General features: G+C 23.1%; 1 protein-coding gene and 1 long non-coding RNA gene across 5 annotated transcripts; both read left to right on the forward strand.

Moving 5' to 3' along the window:
• The first annotated feature begins 233 nt into the window (after positions 1–233).
• On the forward strand, positions 234–3090 carry LOC114939409 (uncharacterized). Its single transcript, XR_003821238.2, has 4 exons — positions 234–353; positions 664–792; positions 2183–2308; positions 2867–3090. It is a non-coding gene; the product is annotated as an uncharacterized LOC114939409 (long non-coding RNA).
• A 4524-nt stretch (positions 3091–7614) lies between these two features.
• On the forward strand, positions 7615–16077 carry LOC114939399 (uncharacterized). 4 transcript variants are annotated; one of them, XM_029313692.2, is made up of 9 exons: positions 7615–8141; positions 8608–9117; positions 9850–9975; positions 11308–11859; positions 12363–12872; positions 13601–13726; positions 14039–14167; positions 15175–15299; positions 15870–16077. In XM_029313692.2, the coding sequence occupies exons 1-8, from the start codon at positions 7630–7632 to the stop codon at positions 15260–15262; spliced, it is 2553 nt and encodes an 850-aa protein (XP_029169525.1). In that variant the 5' UTR covers positions 7615–7629; the 3' UTR covers positions 15263–15299; positions 15870–16077. The 4 variants fall into 4 exon arrangements, with proteins under 4 accessions (XP_029169525.1, XP_029169526.1, XP_029169528.1 ...); XM_029313693.2 differs by having other exon boundaries at positions 11311–11859; XM_029313695.2 differs by lacking the exon at positions 15175–15299.
• The last annotated feature ends 636 nt before the right edge of the window (positions 16078–16713 follow it).

Below are 16713 nucleotides of genomic sequence, written 5' to 3' on the forward strand. Positions count from 1 at the left end.
TAATAAATAACGATGGTAATGAATAAATATGTTTAAATAATAGTGAAAGAATTTATTTGTTCGAACAGTATTCGCATATGTCGATCTTTTATTATGAGATGTTGCGTTAATAAGTTCTTTCTTATTAATAATGATTTGTGCTTAATAATTATATATTATAACAATAATAAATTTATACATATATAATAATTATTTGTAAATTATCAATTTTATTTTTTTCCGTACAGATTATTAGATAATTTACAAATTTTGAAAATATTTAATGATGCCAAGGATATTGCTAAACCAGGAGGCAGCAATCAGCAGCCACGTCAGAATATTAACCAAAGTTCTTTCAAAATCACATCACCAAGGTAAAAAAAACCAATAAAATCAGACTTACTATATTTCTTGTTTCATTTATTCGTCTATTTACTTTATTTATGTACATGTATAAGTACAATAGATATTACAAAGAGTAGAATTGTATATATATAAATTTGTTATTTACTATATTTAATACTCCTGTAATTTATAACAATTTAGATAAGTATATAGATTGTGAATAAATAAGAATTATATAATCTGTTAGAAATGTTTGTGTTTGAACATTTTAATATAATTGCATATACTACTAAATTTTATTATATAGATTAATTCAGAAATTTTTATTTTTGTGCGCAGGTTATCAGATATTTCAGAGTTTAAAAGTTCTGATAATGACATAGAAAATGTAGGTACATCAGCAATAAGCAGCTATGATCAGCCAACTCCGAATATTGATCAAAGCTCTTCCAATAACACATCAAAAAGGTAAAAGAAAGCAATACAATGATAATTACTATATTTCATCTTTTTAATTATTCATTTATATTTTTATGTATAAGTATAAGTAGATATTACAATGAATAGAATTGTGTTTCATAAATAAAATCAGAAAATTTCGTCAGTTAGCATATGTGTTTGCCCTTAAGTATTTTAAATATTCGAATCAAGATTACTTAGCCATATTCAAAAAATACGATTAATATAAATTTGTTAATTATTATATATTCTTATTATATTCAATATTTTTATAATTAATAAATTATGATATTTTCGTTAAGTATAAAATTGTTATATAAATTAAAGAATTGGTTAGAAATTATTCGAATGAAATTTGTATGTCGAATATAATGAAAATTTGAAATTTGAGTTTACCGTGAAAAATATTTATTAATAATAAAAGTGTTTTGTTAAGGCTCCTGCATACTCGCCGCGGCTATGTTAGATTGTGATGTCAGATGCGAGAAAATTTGAATACTATTTGTAAATAAAAAGTTATTTTGATGAAACAGAGAATTTCAGATGGCTTTAGCATACATTTAAAATATCCCGAGCACTGTCCTTTTTTTTATAATCAATTAGCAGATGTAAAATGTGACAATAATATAATATAAAATTTGAGGTTTAATCTGTATATATTCTCGCACGCATGCACAGCCATTTCGCAGGACAAAGTCTAATGTTTTAATTTTTATTTACGGTTATAAATTGACTGCGCCAATAGAAAAAAATAGTTTTCGAAGCATTTTAAAAGAGTGATAATACCATCTAAGGTTGTGCTTTATCAAAATATCTTTTCGTCTATAAATGGCACGCAAAAATTCTAAAGTATATTTTTTGTAAATATAAATTTTAAAGTGTAAGGTAGGCAATAAGAGCCATTCGCGGAAGACAGTGCGTTATCCTAACAATACTAAATTTTCTCGTTAGAATTAAATATCTTGTGTACAGGGCATCAAATTTTACTTGGTCACGGCCAAGATTTAAAATATGAAATAATCTCATTTTTTGAGATTTAATTTCAATAATCCTATAACCCCCCTACAGAAAATAAATAAATGCAAGAGAAAAATATAGATCCGAAAGTCGCTGAATCGGGAATCGAACCCGAGACTTTTCGCTTGCCGAGCGACTGCTCTTCCACTGAGCTATTCAGATTTTTTCGATTCTATACTTTTCTCTGTTACAGAGCCGTGTTAAACTCTTATTCGTATATTTTTTGCTTCTGGCGTTATAATCTAACATAGCTGCGAGTACCAAAAAAGCCATAATTAACACAATTTATATTTATTAACTATACATTGTACATACACATTATTTAAACAAGACATTATAATATTGATTAATTCAGTAAATTTTATTTTGTAATTTTGTTTAGATTATTAAATGATATAGATTTAGATATTTCGAGTGATGATGATGATATTGAAAATAATGCTACATCAAGCTGTCAGCAATCATTTTAGAGTATTGATCCAAATTCCCTAAAAATTTAACTAACGAGGTAAAAGAAAATTACGATAAAATCTGTATTACTGTGTATTGTATATATGTAGTATATCATCTCTTTACAATCATTTATCTACATTTTTATATACATAAAAGTGAATATTAAAATAAGTAGAATTGTGTATAATTGAATAAAATCATAAAATTTAGATACAATTATTATATGTTTATTGTAAATAATTAAAATATTTCAGACAACACATAATTTTTGGTAACCAAAATTATATCAAAATACAATATAATACAAATTCGTTAATTTTACTATGTTCAACATTCGTGTAATTGATTAGTTGTGACAATTTGGATAAATGTAAATTGTAGAAAATTATATGAATTGTATAATTTGGTTGGAATGTTAATACTTGAAAAAATATTTATATATCGAATTTATGAGAATATTGAATACAAGTTTTTCTGTGGAAGATGTTTCAATAAAAGTGCTTTGTTATTAAATAACAGTTTATATTTAAATAATTATACATTGTGCGCATCATTCAATCAAGACATGTATAAAATCGTTTAATTTAACAAATTTTATTTTTATTCTGTGCAGATTAAGTGACGATGACAAGTTTGAATGAAGACTTAATTACTAACAATGATGGCCAAATTATTTTCCTTAAGGAATATGAAATGGTAATTAAAATTAGGATGCTTGCTATTACGGATATAATAAAATATGAAATTAAAAAATAATTGAATGTGTATTAATATTGTGTATTTTTATGTAACTAAATGTGTATTAAATTAAAACGATTGATTTGGATGTGTATTAAATTTTGTGTATTTTTTATGTAATTAAATGTGTATTAAATTATAACGAATGAATTTGACGAGGTTCGGTCGAAAGTTTCATTTTCAAGATAAAATTCTGAATTTTGTGTGAAATATGCGTGGTGGTTCTAATTTTTATTTTTGAGAAAGCGAACAAATATTGTTTACATAAATAGATTCTTCGTGTACATAATAAAAATTCGACAAATCAAAATTATATACATATTGTAAAATTAAGAATTATGATGATGCACATAATCAACATACAGCGAATTAAAATTTCATGATATGGAATTTCGGCGAATCAAAATTATGAACTATAATATAGAAATTATTCTATGAACTGTAATATAAAATTCGACGAATTAAAATTATCTACATAATAGATATTCGCCGAATTTCCGAGTTCCTTTGACGGGGTACGTTTGTCGGGGTATATTTTTGTGGAAATACAATTTTCTTATAAATACTTTTATGTAGCATATATATATATATATATATATATATATATACATGTACGTATCATTTTGTTTAATATAACCATATATAATTACGCATGCAAAGCGAAGTTATATTATTCATTAATAATAAAATATCAAAAATTGCGTGCATACAAAAATTATTATTGCAATCAATGTCTAAAAAATATATTAATTATTTATGCAACGCATAAAAATTCAATATTTAATCTTTTACAGAAAATACGAACGAAGAAATAAAATTTAGTACAAGAATCTTTTCTGATTAAATATCTACACTTTCATTAAACTCGCGCGAAACTCCATGCCCCATACTCCGTAATGCTGCCCGGCTCGCGCGAGACTGATTCACGAATGCGGGTCCGATGAACACGTGATCAGTGGTCAAATGATCAGTAGTCATGTGCAGTTGTAAAATGATTATAATATGATATGAAGTTTGAGATTTAATCTGTACATATTCTCGCACGCATGCATAGCCATTTCGCAAAGCAAAGTCTGATGTTTTAATTATTATTTACGGTTACAGATTGATTGTCAAAGAAAAAAATAGTTGTTGGGGCATTTTAAAAAAGTGATAAAACCATTTAATTTTGTGCTTTATCATAATATCTTTTGTCTGAAAGCAGCACGCAAAAACTTTTAAATATATTTTTTACATCTGACGTTACAATTCACATAGCTGCAAGTACCAAAAAAAAATCATAATAACAACAATTTATTTTTAATAATTATACATTATACATACACATTATTCAAACTAGACATTTTATTACTGATTTATTCAGTAAATTTTATTATTTTATTCTGCGTAGATCATTGAATGATAAAATTTATATAATATGTAAGCTCATTAAATGTTTATCGTAAACAATTTAAATATTCGGGACAAAACATAATTTTTCATGGCCACTATTATATTAAAATACAGTAATAAATATCTCTTAATTCTAGTATGTTCAATATTCTTATAATAGATAAGTTGCGACAATTTAGATAAGTGTGAATTAGATAATAATATTGCAAGATCTACCGATAAACGGTTTCAGAAAGAAAAAATACGGACAATTAAAAAGATTTTACGAAACAATTGTTTCCCCATTGACATAATCAATCGGTATATATAAAAGAATTAATTTCTTAAAATATAATAAAAATTCTATAAATAGTGATGAAAATTTATATACATTGCAAGTAAAAACACCTTCTATTACAAAAATATTTTAACAAAGAATATAGCTTGATATCAAACAAAAAAAATAAAAGGTTGTGAAAAAACGCGTATATAATTTATTGTAAAAATGTAAATATTTATATATACAAAGACAAATTAGTGCTTCAACGTGTTTTAATAGTCACTGTTTTTGTAATGCAATGCTGAAATAATCTAGAAGAAGTTATGAAAAGAAGTTAAAGAATTATATAATCACAAATATTACAATAAATGCGAATGTTTCCAATTTCTACTTTTTACGTTAACAAAAATTATTGCTGTCTATACAAATAGAATATATGATCAAATTAATCAAAAATAAAAAACAAAATGCGAAATCTATCAAAAATTATAATAAATTTCTATATATGTTGGCATAATTAAAAAGATATATACTATATATGATAAATTAAAAAATTGTATTAATGTATGTATATATCTATATATTATCGTATATGCTTAATAATGCTATACATATATTTTTTATTTAAAACATATTGCAATAATTTTATATTATTTGTAACATGTAGTATATGTATCGATCATCAACAAATTAAAAACGCAAAAACCTCTAATATTAAAATATCATGAAAAAATGTCTCCGTGTATATAATTTTTATTCAATATACAGTACCCTTTATAAATTTAAAAACACCTTACATTTTACAGTTAAACAATCGTATGGTAACGATCTGTGTAGATTTTTTGTACTAATAAATCGTAAAATATCTGAATAACATTTTTATTTATGACAGATCGCTGCCATGCGATTGTTCAACTGTAAAATGTAAAGTGTATTCAAACTTGTGAAGGGTACTGTATAATATATAATTTTGACTATTTACTTGAATTATTTTTCTCTTTCGAGTATATAATCCATAAAATATGTTTAAAAACTTTGAAGAATTATTAACGCAAGATTAAGAAGAATAATTCATATAATATTCTTCATACCATCATATAATAAGGTTACTAAAAATGTGTAAATTTTATAGTAAAATTTAAAATTTAACGAAAAATATTCTTTCTGTATATAATTTTTATTTAACATAGTTTTGACTATTTGTTTGAATTATTCATCCCTCTATCTCCTTCTCTATAAAATATAGAGTCTGTAAATAGTATCAGTAAGTTTGACGAATTATTAACCCAAAATTGAAGATAAGAATTATTTACACATATTTTCTGTCATATACAAGATGTCCCAATTTTACAAGATTACTCATTAATGAGATTCTTAAGATTATTTAAAGACGATTTTTTCTCCTCGAAAAGGAAGGTGATCTTTTTTGCAGGCTCCTAATTTTTGTTACCATATATTTTTGTGATTAAGTTTTAAATTAAAATTTTAGTAAATTAAATTAAATTTAAAATTATCTGAAAGATGTTATTGTGTTTATAATTTATTTCCACAAGGCTTATTAGTTTGCGAAAAATCTTTCATTTACAATCGCTTATTACTGAAAAATATATGAAATCGAAAAATACATGAAAAATAACTGAAAAATTATTGGTATCTCGAAAATTAATCTATAATTAACCATAAGTCTGGGACACCCTGTATATATATATATATATATGTACCATTTATCGGGTTTGTCAACGAGTTTCATCTCGAATTCAAGAACAAGTGATCGCGAAACGAAAACGCAAAGAGACGAAACTTGCAACATGAACAAGCTGGATTTTCAATTTTAGCTCATAAAGCTTTTTTACATCCATTACAATATTTCACATAAAATAGATTTTATATTCGAGAATTTACATTAAAAAAATTAGAATTCAAAATTTTGTAAAAAATAAATCCTTTCACCGATCCTTATTTAAATTCAATATCAGTCATTTTTTAATAGTACCTACGCTATTTATGTAAAAGAATTTAGTTTAATATTTCAAAATTTACGGAAGTTAGAGCAATTACAGATATTCTTTGAAAAATTGAAGGTACATATTAAAATCTAAAACACTATACGAATTTTTATAAAAGTGACGATAAATAAAAATTGTACTACTTTACTTATATCTTAAATAAGCGCTGTAGCTCAAACAATTATTGAGTAATAAATGTTTGATTTTTCGGAAAAGTAGTTACATACATGCATGCATTAAAAATATTATTTTATTGAACTGCACAGGGAAAATATTTAAACATCTTAATAGCTTAATATCATCGAGCTGTAGGCAATTTTAAAAAAGAGTGAGAAACAGATTTCCTCCTTTAGCATCTTTAAAGCAATTGGCAGATAGAAGAATGAGACAACATTCCACTGGAAAAAGGCATGGCCCAACATCTTATTAATAAACAAATATAAATATTTTTTTACAGGTGTTCACATTATTTTGTTTAGCCCCTGTATATAATAAGCAAATATAATAATATATAAATATATACACAATAAAATATCTTTTTTTTTTTAATATATTACATTTTTTAAATTATTCCAGCATACATAAAAATTAAAGATAATTTTTTAATAGATTCGGCATTTTGTCTTTTATTTTTTATTAATTGGATAATTGACTTTAATCATTTTGACAGAACTAATTTTTATTGTTAACTAAAAAAGTAGAAAATGGAAAAATTCGCATTTATTGAAATAATATTTGCGATTAAATAATTTTTGTAACTTATTTTTCTAATGTATAAGATTATCGGTAGTGGATTACAAAATCCGTAACTATTAAAACACAAATTTGTTTCTGAATATAAATATTTACATTTATACAATAAATTATATACGCGTTTTTTCACGACCTTTCCTTTTTCTGCTTGATAGCTTCTATATTCTTCGTTAAAATATTTTTATTTCGTACTTATTGTCAGTAGTGGTCTGATACAAAGCAGATATCATGGCAACGTCAAGCTCAGTAAGTAATACTTGGGTTTTAGATTATTGCACGATAGAAAATAATAAGGCAAAATGCGATATTTGTTCCTGGAATCATAATCTTATTAAACAACAGTTAAACCAAATAAAAGCTCACATAACAAGTAAACATAAAGAGATTTATCAGAGTATTAGCTCATCATTAGCAATCAGCTTTAGTTCAACAGAATCGACGGAAGTTTATACAATAAAAAATTATGACGTCTACTGCAATTTTTGTAATCAAATTTTTTTTGGAGACAAAACGTTCCGTTATATGCAAAATCATATAACGAAAACTCATACAGTTGAAATAAATAAAGCAAAAGAAATCTACAAATGGCTGCAACAACATTTTGACGAAAATAATATGGATGCAAAATCGTGCCGTTGCTATTATTGCAATGATGACATTCCAATTAAACCAGTATTTTTAATGTTTCATTTGATACAAGTGCATGCGGCTAAAATACCTGAGGCGATCAGACCAACAAAGTAAGAATTTAATATTATTACTTTTCGTCTATTCACTTATTAATAAATAAATAAATAAAAATAAATTTATGTACAATACGTAGAATTGTGTATAACTAACAAAATAATAAAATATAGATATTTAACATATATTTATCTCGAGTAATATAATTATTCTAGTCTAGTATTATACAGTGAAGTACTATATGACAATTTGAATATAAGTGAAATTTTGAATAAATATAAAAAGTGAATTATAAGAAAAAGAGAACTTTTGTACCCGAATAGCATTTTTATATTGTTAATTTATGGAAATATCAAATTCGAATTTTGAGAGACGATCGAATACTAAAAGTATTTTATTAATGATTGTGTTTCATAATTATATTCACTGTACAATTTATACACATGATTTAAACAAAATTTTATAATATTGATTAATTCAGCATTTAAAAAATTTTTTTATTTTTTACTCTTTATTATACAGATTATGGGAGTGTATTGCAAATAACAACGAATGGATGTGGAAATTTGTCACAAAATATTTATTAACAAAAAATGAGGAACATGCAAATTGCAATATTTGTGACAAACGTTTATCTATCACCGTAGATTACGCAACTATAAATTGCCACATATATAATAAACATAAAACAGATTATGGAAAACAGATTTCATTACAAGTTTTACAAGAAAAGAACCTTTTTTCCATAGAAAACGAACAAGCAAAATGCAATAAATGTTCACATATTTGTTCTATTCGTTATATTGATCAGAACAAGGAACTGGAAAATCATTTATCAAATGAACATAAACTTGATTACGCTCAAATGAATAATTTTGTCAATTGGCTAAAATTGTATCGAAATGTAATTTATTTTCAAACATTAGAATGCAATGCTTGCAAGAACATTTCTAATGACAATTATTTTAGTTTAATGAGACATTTTATTGAAGAACATCCAATCAAATTTCTCTTACATCTAATATCAAGAAAGTAAGAAAAATATACTTTATTTTTTAATATTATATTATCTTTTATAAAACGCGTTTAGAAATATTATAATTTAATAACTCTAAATAAATTTTATCTATAATGAGCAGAATTGTATGTAAGTAAAATTATAAAAACTAAAATATTTCATTTATGTGTTTCTTAAATATATTAAAAACTAATGTTATATTAATATATATATATATATATATATATATATATATATATACATATATATATATAATAATACAGAAAGAAGAAACACTGATAAATTTGGTATATCGTTATCTTAACGTTTATTTACATATATTTTTGTGAACGCAATTATAAATATATATTACAATAAAAATGATGTATAGAGTATATAAAAATGAATTAAAAAACAGAAATTTGATATACATGTATTTATAATAAATAATATTATTTAATATCAAGGCAATTTAATATATAGCACATATCAATTTATATTATATTAAAATACAGTAAAATAGTTTAGTATATTTAATATTTTTATCTAATAAATAACGATGGTGGTGAATGTTTAAATAATAATGAAAGAATTTATTTGTTCGAACAGTATTCGCATATGTCGATCTTTTATTATGAGATGTAGCGATAATAAGTTTTTTCTTATTAATAATGATTTGTTCTTAATAATTATATATTATAACAATAATAAATTTATACATATATAATAATTATTTGTAAATATCAATTTTATTTTTTTCCATACAGATTATTAGATAATTTACAAATTTTAAAAATATTTAACGATGCCAAGGATATTGCTAAACCAGGAGGCAGCAATCAGCAGCCACGTCAGAATATTAACCAAAGTTCTTTCAAAATCACATCACCAAGGTAAAAAAAACAATAAAATCAAACTTACTATATTTCTTGTTTCATTTATTTGTCTATTTACTTTATTTATGTACATATATAAGTACAATAGATATTACAAAGAGTAGAATTGTATATATATTGTATAAATTTGTTATTTACTATATTTAATACTTCTGTAATTTATTACAATTTAGATAAGTATATAGATTGTGAATAAATAATAATTATATAATCTGTTAGAAATGTTTGTGTTTGAACATTTTAATATAATTGCATATACTACTAAATTTTATAATTGAAATTGTAGAATTGAATATAATTGAATTGAGTCGTAAAATTTATTTAGTATGTAAGCTTATCATATTTTTATCGTAAATAATTTAAATATTTGAGACAAAACGTAATTTATGTTAGCTATTGTTATATCAAAATACGATAATAAAAATTTATTAATCATATGTTCAATTTTCTTATAATCAATAAGTTTTGACAATTTATTAAATAAATGTAAATTGTGAATCATATAAATTTAATAAATCTACAGGAATGTTTGTACTTGAAAAAAAAAAAAAAAAAAAATATATATATATATATATATATATATATATATATATAATATATATATATATATTTTTTTTTTTTTTCAAGTACAAACATTTCTGTAGATTTATTAAATTTATATGATTCACAATTTACATTTATTTAATAAATTGTCAAAACTTATTGATTATAAGAAAATTGAACATATGATTAATAAATTTTTATTTATTATTTATTATTTAATATATATAATATATATATATATATATCAAATTTATAAGAATATTGAATTCAAGTTTTCTGTTAGAGATATTTTAATAATAATAAGGTGAGAGATGTTTTAATAAAAGTGTTTTATTATTAATTAACAGTTTATATTAAATAAATATATATATATATATATATATATATATCATTTTGTTTAGACTAACCGAATACAATTATGCGCGCAAAGCAAAGTTATATTATTCTTTGATAATAAAATCTTAAAAATTTACTTTAGTCATTTTGACAGGACTAATCTTTGCTAACTTATTTAAAATTATAAATTGAAAACATTCGCATTTTATTGTAAATTAATTCGTGATTGTATAATTTTTATATTCATTTTTCTAATCTATAGAATTATCGGCATTGGATTACAAAACTGTAACTGTTAAAACACACGTTAAAATACAAATATCTCTCTGATATTTACATTTATACAATAAATTATATGTATATACGAGTCTTTCACGACTTCTCATTTTTTTCTGTCTGATATCTTCTATATGCTTAGTTAAAATATTTTCTTTTTGTATTTATTGTTAGTAGTGCACGACAGATAATACAAAGTAGATATATCATGGACACGTCAAGCTTAGAAGATAGTAATTGGTTTCTGAATTTTTGCACAATAGAAAATAATATGGCAATGTGCGATATTTGTTCCTGGAAACGTAATCTTATTGACGAACAGTTAGACCAAATAAAATCTCACATAACAAGTAAACATAAAAAGATTTATCGGAGTATTAGCTCATCATCAGTAATCAGCTTTAGATCATATGAATCGACGCAAGTTTATGCAATAAAAAATAATGACGTTTACTGCAATTTTTGTGAACAAATTTATTTTGGAGAAAACAAAACGTTCCGTTATGTACAAAAGCACATAACGGATATTCATATAGATGGAATAAATAAAGCAAAAGAAATCTGCAATTGGCTACAAAAACATTTTGGCAAAAACATTGTGAATGCAAAATCATGCTGCTGCAATCATTGCAATAATGACATTCCCAATAAATTAGTATTTTTAATAATTCATTTGGAACAAGTGCATGATGAGATTAAAATACCTGAGGAGATCAGACCAACAGGGTAAGAATTTAATATTATTACTTTTCGTCTATTCAATTATTAATAAATAAATAAATAAAAATAAATTTATGTACAATACGTAGAATTGTGTGTAACTAATAAAATAATAAAATATAAACATTTAACATATATTTATCTCGAGTAATATAATTATTCTAGTCTAGTCCTATACAGTGGAGTACTGTATTTTAAAACTTCTATAATCAGTGATAAGTGACAATTTAAATATAAGTAAAATTTTGAATAAATATAAAAAGTGAATTATAAGAAAAAGAGAACTTTTGTACTCGAATAGCATTTATATATTTTTAATTTATGGAAATATCAAATCCGAATTTTGAGAGACGATCGAGTATTAAAAATATTTTATTAATGATAACAGATTATGTTTAATAATTATATTCACTGTACAATTTATACACATGATTTAAACAAACTTTATATAATATTGATTAATTCAGCATTTTTTATACTTTTTTTATTTTTTACTTTTTATTATACAGATTATGGGAGTCTACTGCAAATCGCAAAGAATGGATGTGGAAATTTGTTACAAAATACTTATTAACAAAAAATGAGGAACATGCAAATTGCAATATTTGTGATAAACGTTTATCTATTAACGTAGATTACGCAACTATAAGACACCACATATATGATATACATAGAACAGATCATGGAAAACGGTTTTCATTACAAGTTTTACAAGAAAACAATTTTTTTTCTATAAAAAACGATCAAGCAAAATGCAATAAATGTCCACATATTAGTTCTATTCGTTGTATTGATCAGAACAAGGAACTGCAAAATCATTTCTCGAATGAACATAAACTTGATTACGCTCAAATAAATAATTTTGTCAACTGGCTAAAATTGTATCAAAATGTAATTTATTTTCAAACATTAGAATGCAATGCTTGCAAGAACATTTCTAATGACAATTATTTTAGTTTAATGAAACATTTTATTAAAGAACATCCAATCAAATTTCTCTTACATCTAATATCAAAAAAGTAAGAAAAATATATTTTATTTTTTAATATTATATTATCTTTTATAAAACGCGTTTAGAAATATTATAATTTAATAACTCTAAATAAATTTTATCTATAATAAGTAGAATTGCATGTAAGTAAAATTATAAAAACTAAAATATTTCATTTGTGTGTTTATTAAATATATTAAAAATTAATGTTATATTAATATATATATATATATATATATATACATATATATAAATATAATACAGAAAGAAGAAACACTGATAAATTTGGTATATTATTATTTTAACGTTTATATACATATATTTTTGTAAACGCAATTATAAATATATATTGCAATAAGAATGATGTATGGAGTATATAAGAATGAATTAAAAAACAGAAATTTGATATACATGTATTTATCATAAATAATATTATTCATATTCGAGTCAATTTAATATATAGCACATATCAATTAATATTATATCAAAATACAGTAAAAAAGTTTATTATATTTAATATTTTTATCTAATAAATAATCATGGTGGTGAAAAAATATGTTTAAATAATAGTGAAAGAATTTATTTGTGCGAACAGTATTCGCATATGTCGATTTTTTATTATGAGATGTTTCGATAATGAAAGCTTTTTTTATTAATAATAATTTGTGCTTATTAATTATATATTATAACAATAATAAATTTATACATATATAATAATTATTTGTAAATCATCAATTTCTATATTTTTCCGTACAGATTATTAGATAATTTACAAATTTTAAAGATATTTAATGATGCCAAGAATATTGCTAAACCAGGAGGCAGCAATCAGCAGCCAGGTCAGAATATTAACCAAAGTACTTCCAAAATCACATCACCAAGGTAAAAAAAACCAATAAAATCAGACTTACTATATTTCTTGTTTCATTTATTTGTCTATATACTTTATTGATGTACATGTATAAGTACAATAGATATTACAAAGAGTAGAATTGTATATATATAAATTTGTTATTTACTATATTTAATACTCCTGTAATTTATGACAATTAAGATATAAGTATATAGATAGTGAATAAATAGGAATTATATAATCTGTTAAAAATGTTTGTGTTTGGACATTTTAATATAATTGCATATACTTTCAAATTTCATAATATAGATTAATTCAGAAGTTTTTATCTTTGTGCGCAGGTTATCAGATATTTCAGAGTTTAAAAGTTCTGATAATGACATAGAAAATGTAGGTACATCAGCAATAAGTAGCTATGAACAGCCAATTCCGAATATTGATCAAAGCTTCTCCAATAACACATCAACAAGGTAAAAGAAAGCAATACAATGATAATTACTATATTTCATCTTTTTAATTATTCATCTATATTTTTATGTATACGTATAAGTAGATATTACACTGAATAGAAATGTGTTTCATAAATAAAATCATAAAATTTTGTTAGTTAGCATATGTGTTTGCCACAAGTATTTTAAATATTCGAATCAACATTACTTAGCCATGTTCAAAAAATACGATTAATATAAATTTGTTACTTATTATATATTCTTATTATATTCAATATTCTTATAATTAATAAATTATGATATTTTCGTTAAGTATAAAATTGTTATTCGAATTAAAGAATTGGTCAGAAATTATTCGAATGGAATTTGTATGTTGAATATAATAAAAATTTGAAATTCGATTTTACCGTGAAATATATTTATTAATAATAAAAGTGTTTTGTTAAGGCTCCTGCGTACTCGCCGCGGCTATGTTAGATTGTGATGTCAGATGCGAGAAAATTTAAATGTTATTTGTAAATAAAAAAGTATTTTGATGAAACAGAGAACTTCAGATGGCTTTAGCATACTTTTAAAATATTCCAAACACTGTCCTTTTTTTATAATCAATTAGCAGATGTAAAATGTGACAATAATATAATATGAAATTTGAAGTTTAATCTGTATATATATATTTTTGCACGCACGTACAGCCATTTCGCAGGACAAAGTTTAATGTTTCAATTTTTATTTACGGTCATAAATTGACTGCGCCAAGGGAAAAATAGTTTTTGAAGCATTTTAAAAAAGTGATAATACTATTTAATGTTGTGCTTTATCAATATATTTTTTTGTCTATAAATGGCACGCAAAAATTTTAAAGTATATTTTGTTTCTCTGACGTTACAATCTAGCATAGCTGCGAGTACCAAAAAAGTCATTATTATCACAATTTATATTTAATAATTATAGATTGTACATACACTTCATTTAAACAAGACATTATAATATTGATTAATTCAGTAAATTTTATTTTTTATTGTGTGTAGATTATTAAATGATAATGATTTAGATATTTCGAGTGATGATAATAATGTTGAAGATAATGCTACATCAAGCTGTCAGCAACCAATTTGAGTATTGATTTAAATTCCTCCGAAATTTAACTAACAAGGTAAAAAGAAATTACGATAAAATCTGTATTATTATGTATTGTATATATCATCTCTTTTCAATCATTTATCTACATTTTTATATACATAAAAGTGAATATTAAAATAAGTAGAATTGTGTATAATTGAATGAAATCATAAAATTTAGATATAATTATTATATGTTTATATTTTTATAATTATTATATCTAAATAATTTAAATATTTCAGGCAAAACATAATTTTTGGTAGCCAAAATTATATCAAAATACGGCAATACAAATTCGTTAATTTTACTATGTTCAATATTCGTGTAATTGATTAATTGTGACAATTTAGATAAATGTAAATTGTAGAAAATTATATGAATTGTGTATGTATAATTCGGTTGGAATGTTAATACTTGAAAAAATATATATATATCGAATTTATGAGAATATTGAATTCAACTTTTCTGTAGAAGATGTTTTAATAAAAGTGCTTTGTTATTAAATAACAGTTTATATTTAAATAATTATACATTACGCGCATTATTCAATCAAGACATGTATAATATCGATTAATTTAACAAATTTTATTTTTATTCTGTGCAGATTAAGTTGAGATGACAAGTTTTTGAATAGAGACCTAATCACCAACAGTGATGGCCAAATTATTTTTCTTCAGGAGTTTGAAATGTTAATTAAAATTAAGATGCTTGCTATTACGGATATAATAAAATATGAAATTAAAAAATAATTAAATGTGTATTAAATTTGTGTATTTTTATGTAATTAAATATGTATTAAATTAAAACGATTGGTTTGGATGTGTATTAAATTTTGTGTATTTTTTATGTAATTAAATGTGTACTAAATTAAAGCGAATGAATTTGACGAGCTTTGGTCAAAAGTTTCATTGTCAAGATAAAATTCTGAATTTTCTGTGAAATATGCGTGTTGGTTCTAACTTTTATTTTTGAGAAAGCGTACAAATATTTTTTACATAAATAGATTCTTTGTGTACGTAATAGAAATTCGACGAATCAAAATTATGTACATATTGTGAAACGAAGAACTATGATTATGCACATAATCTACATACAGCGAATTAAAATTTCATGATATGGAAATTCGGCGAATCAAAATTATGAACTATAATATAGAAATTATTCTATGAACTGTAATTTTAAAATACGACAAATTAAAATTATCTACATAAATAGATATTCGCCGAATTTCCGAGTTCCTTTGACGGGGTACGTTTGTCGGGGTATATTTTTGTGGAAGTACAATTTTCTTATAAATACTTTTATGTAGCATATACATATACATATACATATACATATATATACATATATATATATATATATATATATATATATATGTATGTATGTATATGTATATGCTACATAAAAGTGTGTGTATATATATATATATATATATATATATATATATA

Source organism: Nylanderia fulva, unplaced genomic scaffold, assembly GCF_048542155.1.
Source record: "Nylanderia fulva isolate GAGA-0341 unplaced genomic scaffold, ASM4854215v1 Scaffold32, whole genome shotgun sequence".
NCBI lineage: Eukaryota > Metazoa > Arthropoda > Insecta > Hymenoptera > Formicidae > Nylanderia > Nylanderia fulva.

Excerpts from the sequence above, each read along its gene's own strand:
- LOC114939399 (XM_029313692.2), top strand. The coding sequence starts at position 7,630 with ATGGCAACGTCAAGCTCAGTAAGTAATACTTGGGTTTTAGATTATTGC. Across the intron at positions 12,873-13,600 it reads TTACATCTAATATCAAAAAA|ATTATTAGATAATTTACAAA; the intron begins GTAAGAAAAATA and ends TTTTCCGTACAG. Across the intron at positions 13,727-14,038 it reads TCCAAAATCACATCACCAAG|GTTATCAGATATTTCAGAGT; the intron begins GTAAAAAAAACC and ends CTTTGTGCGCAG.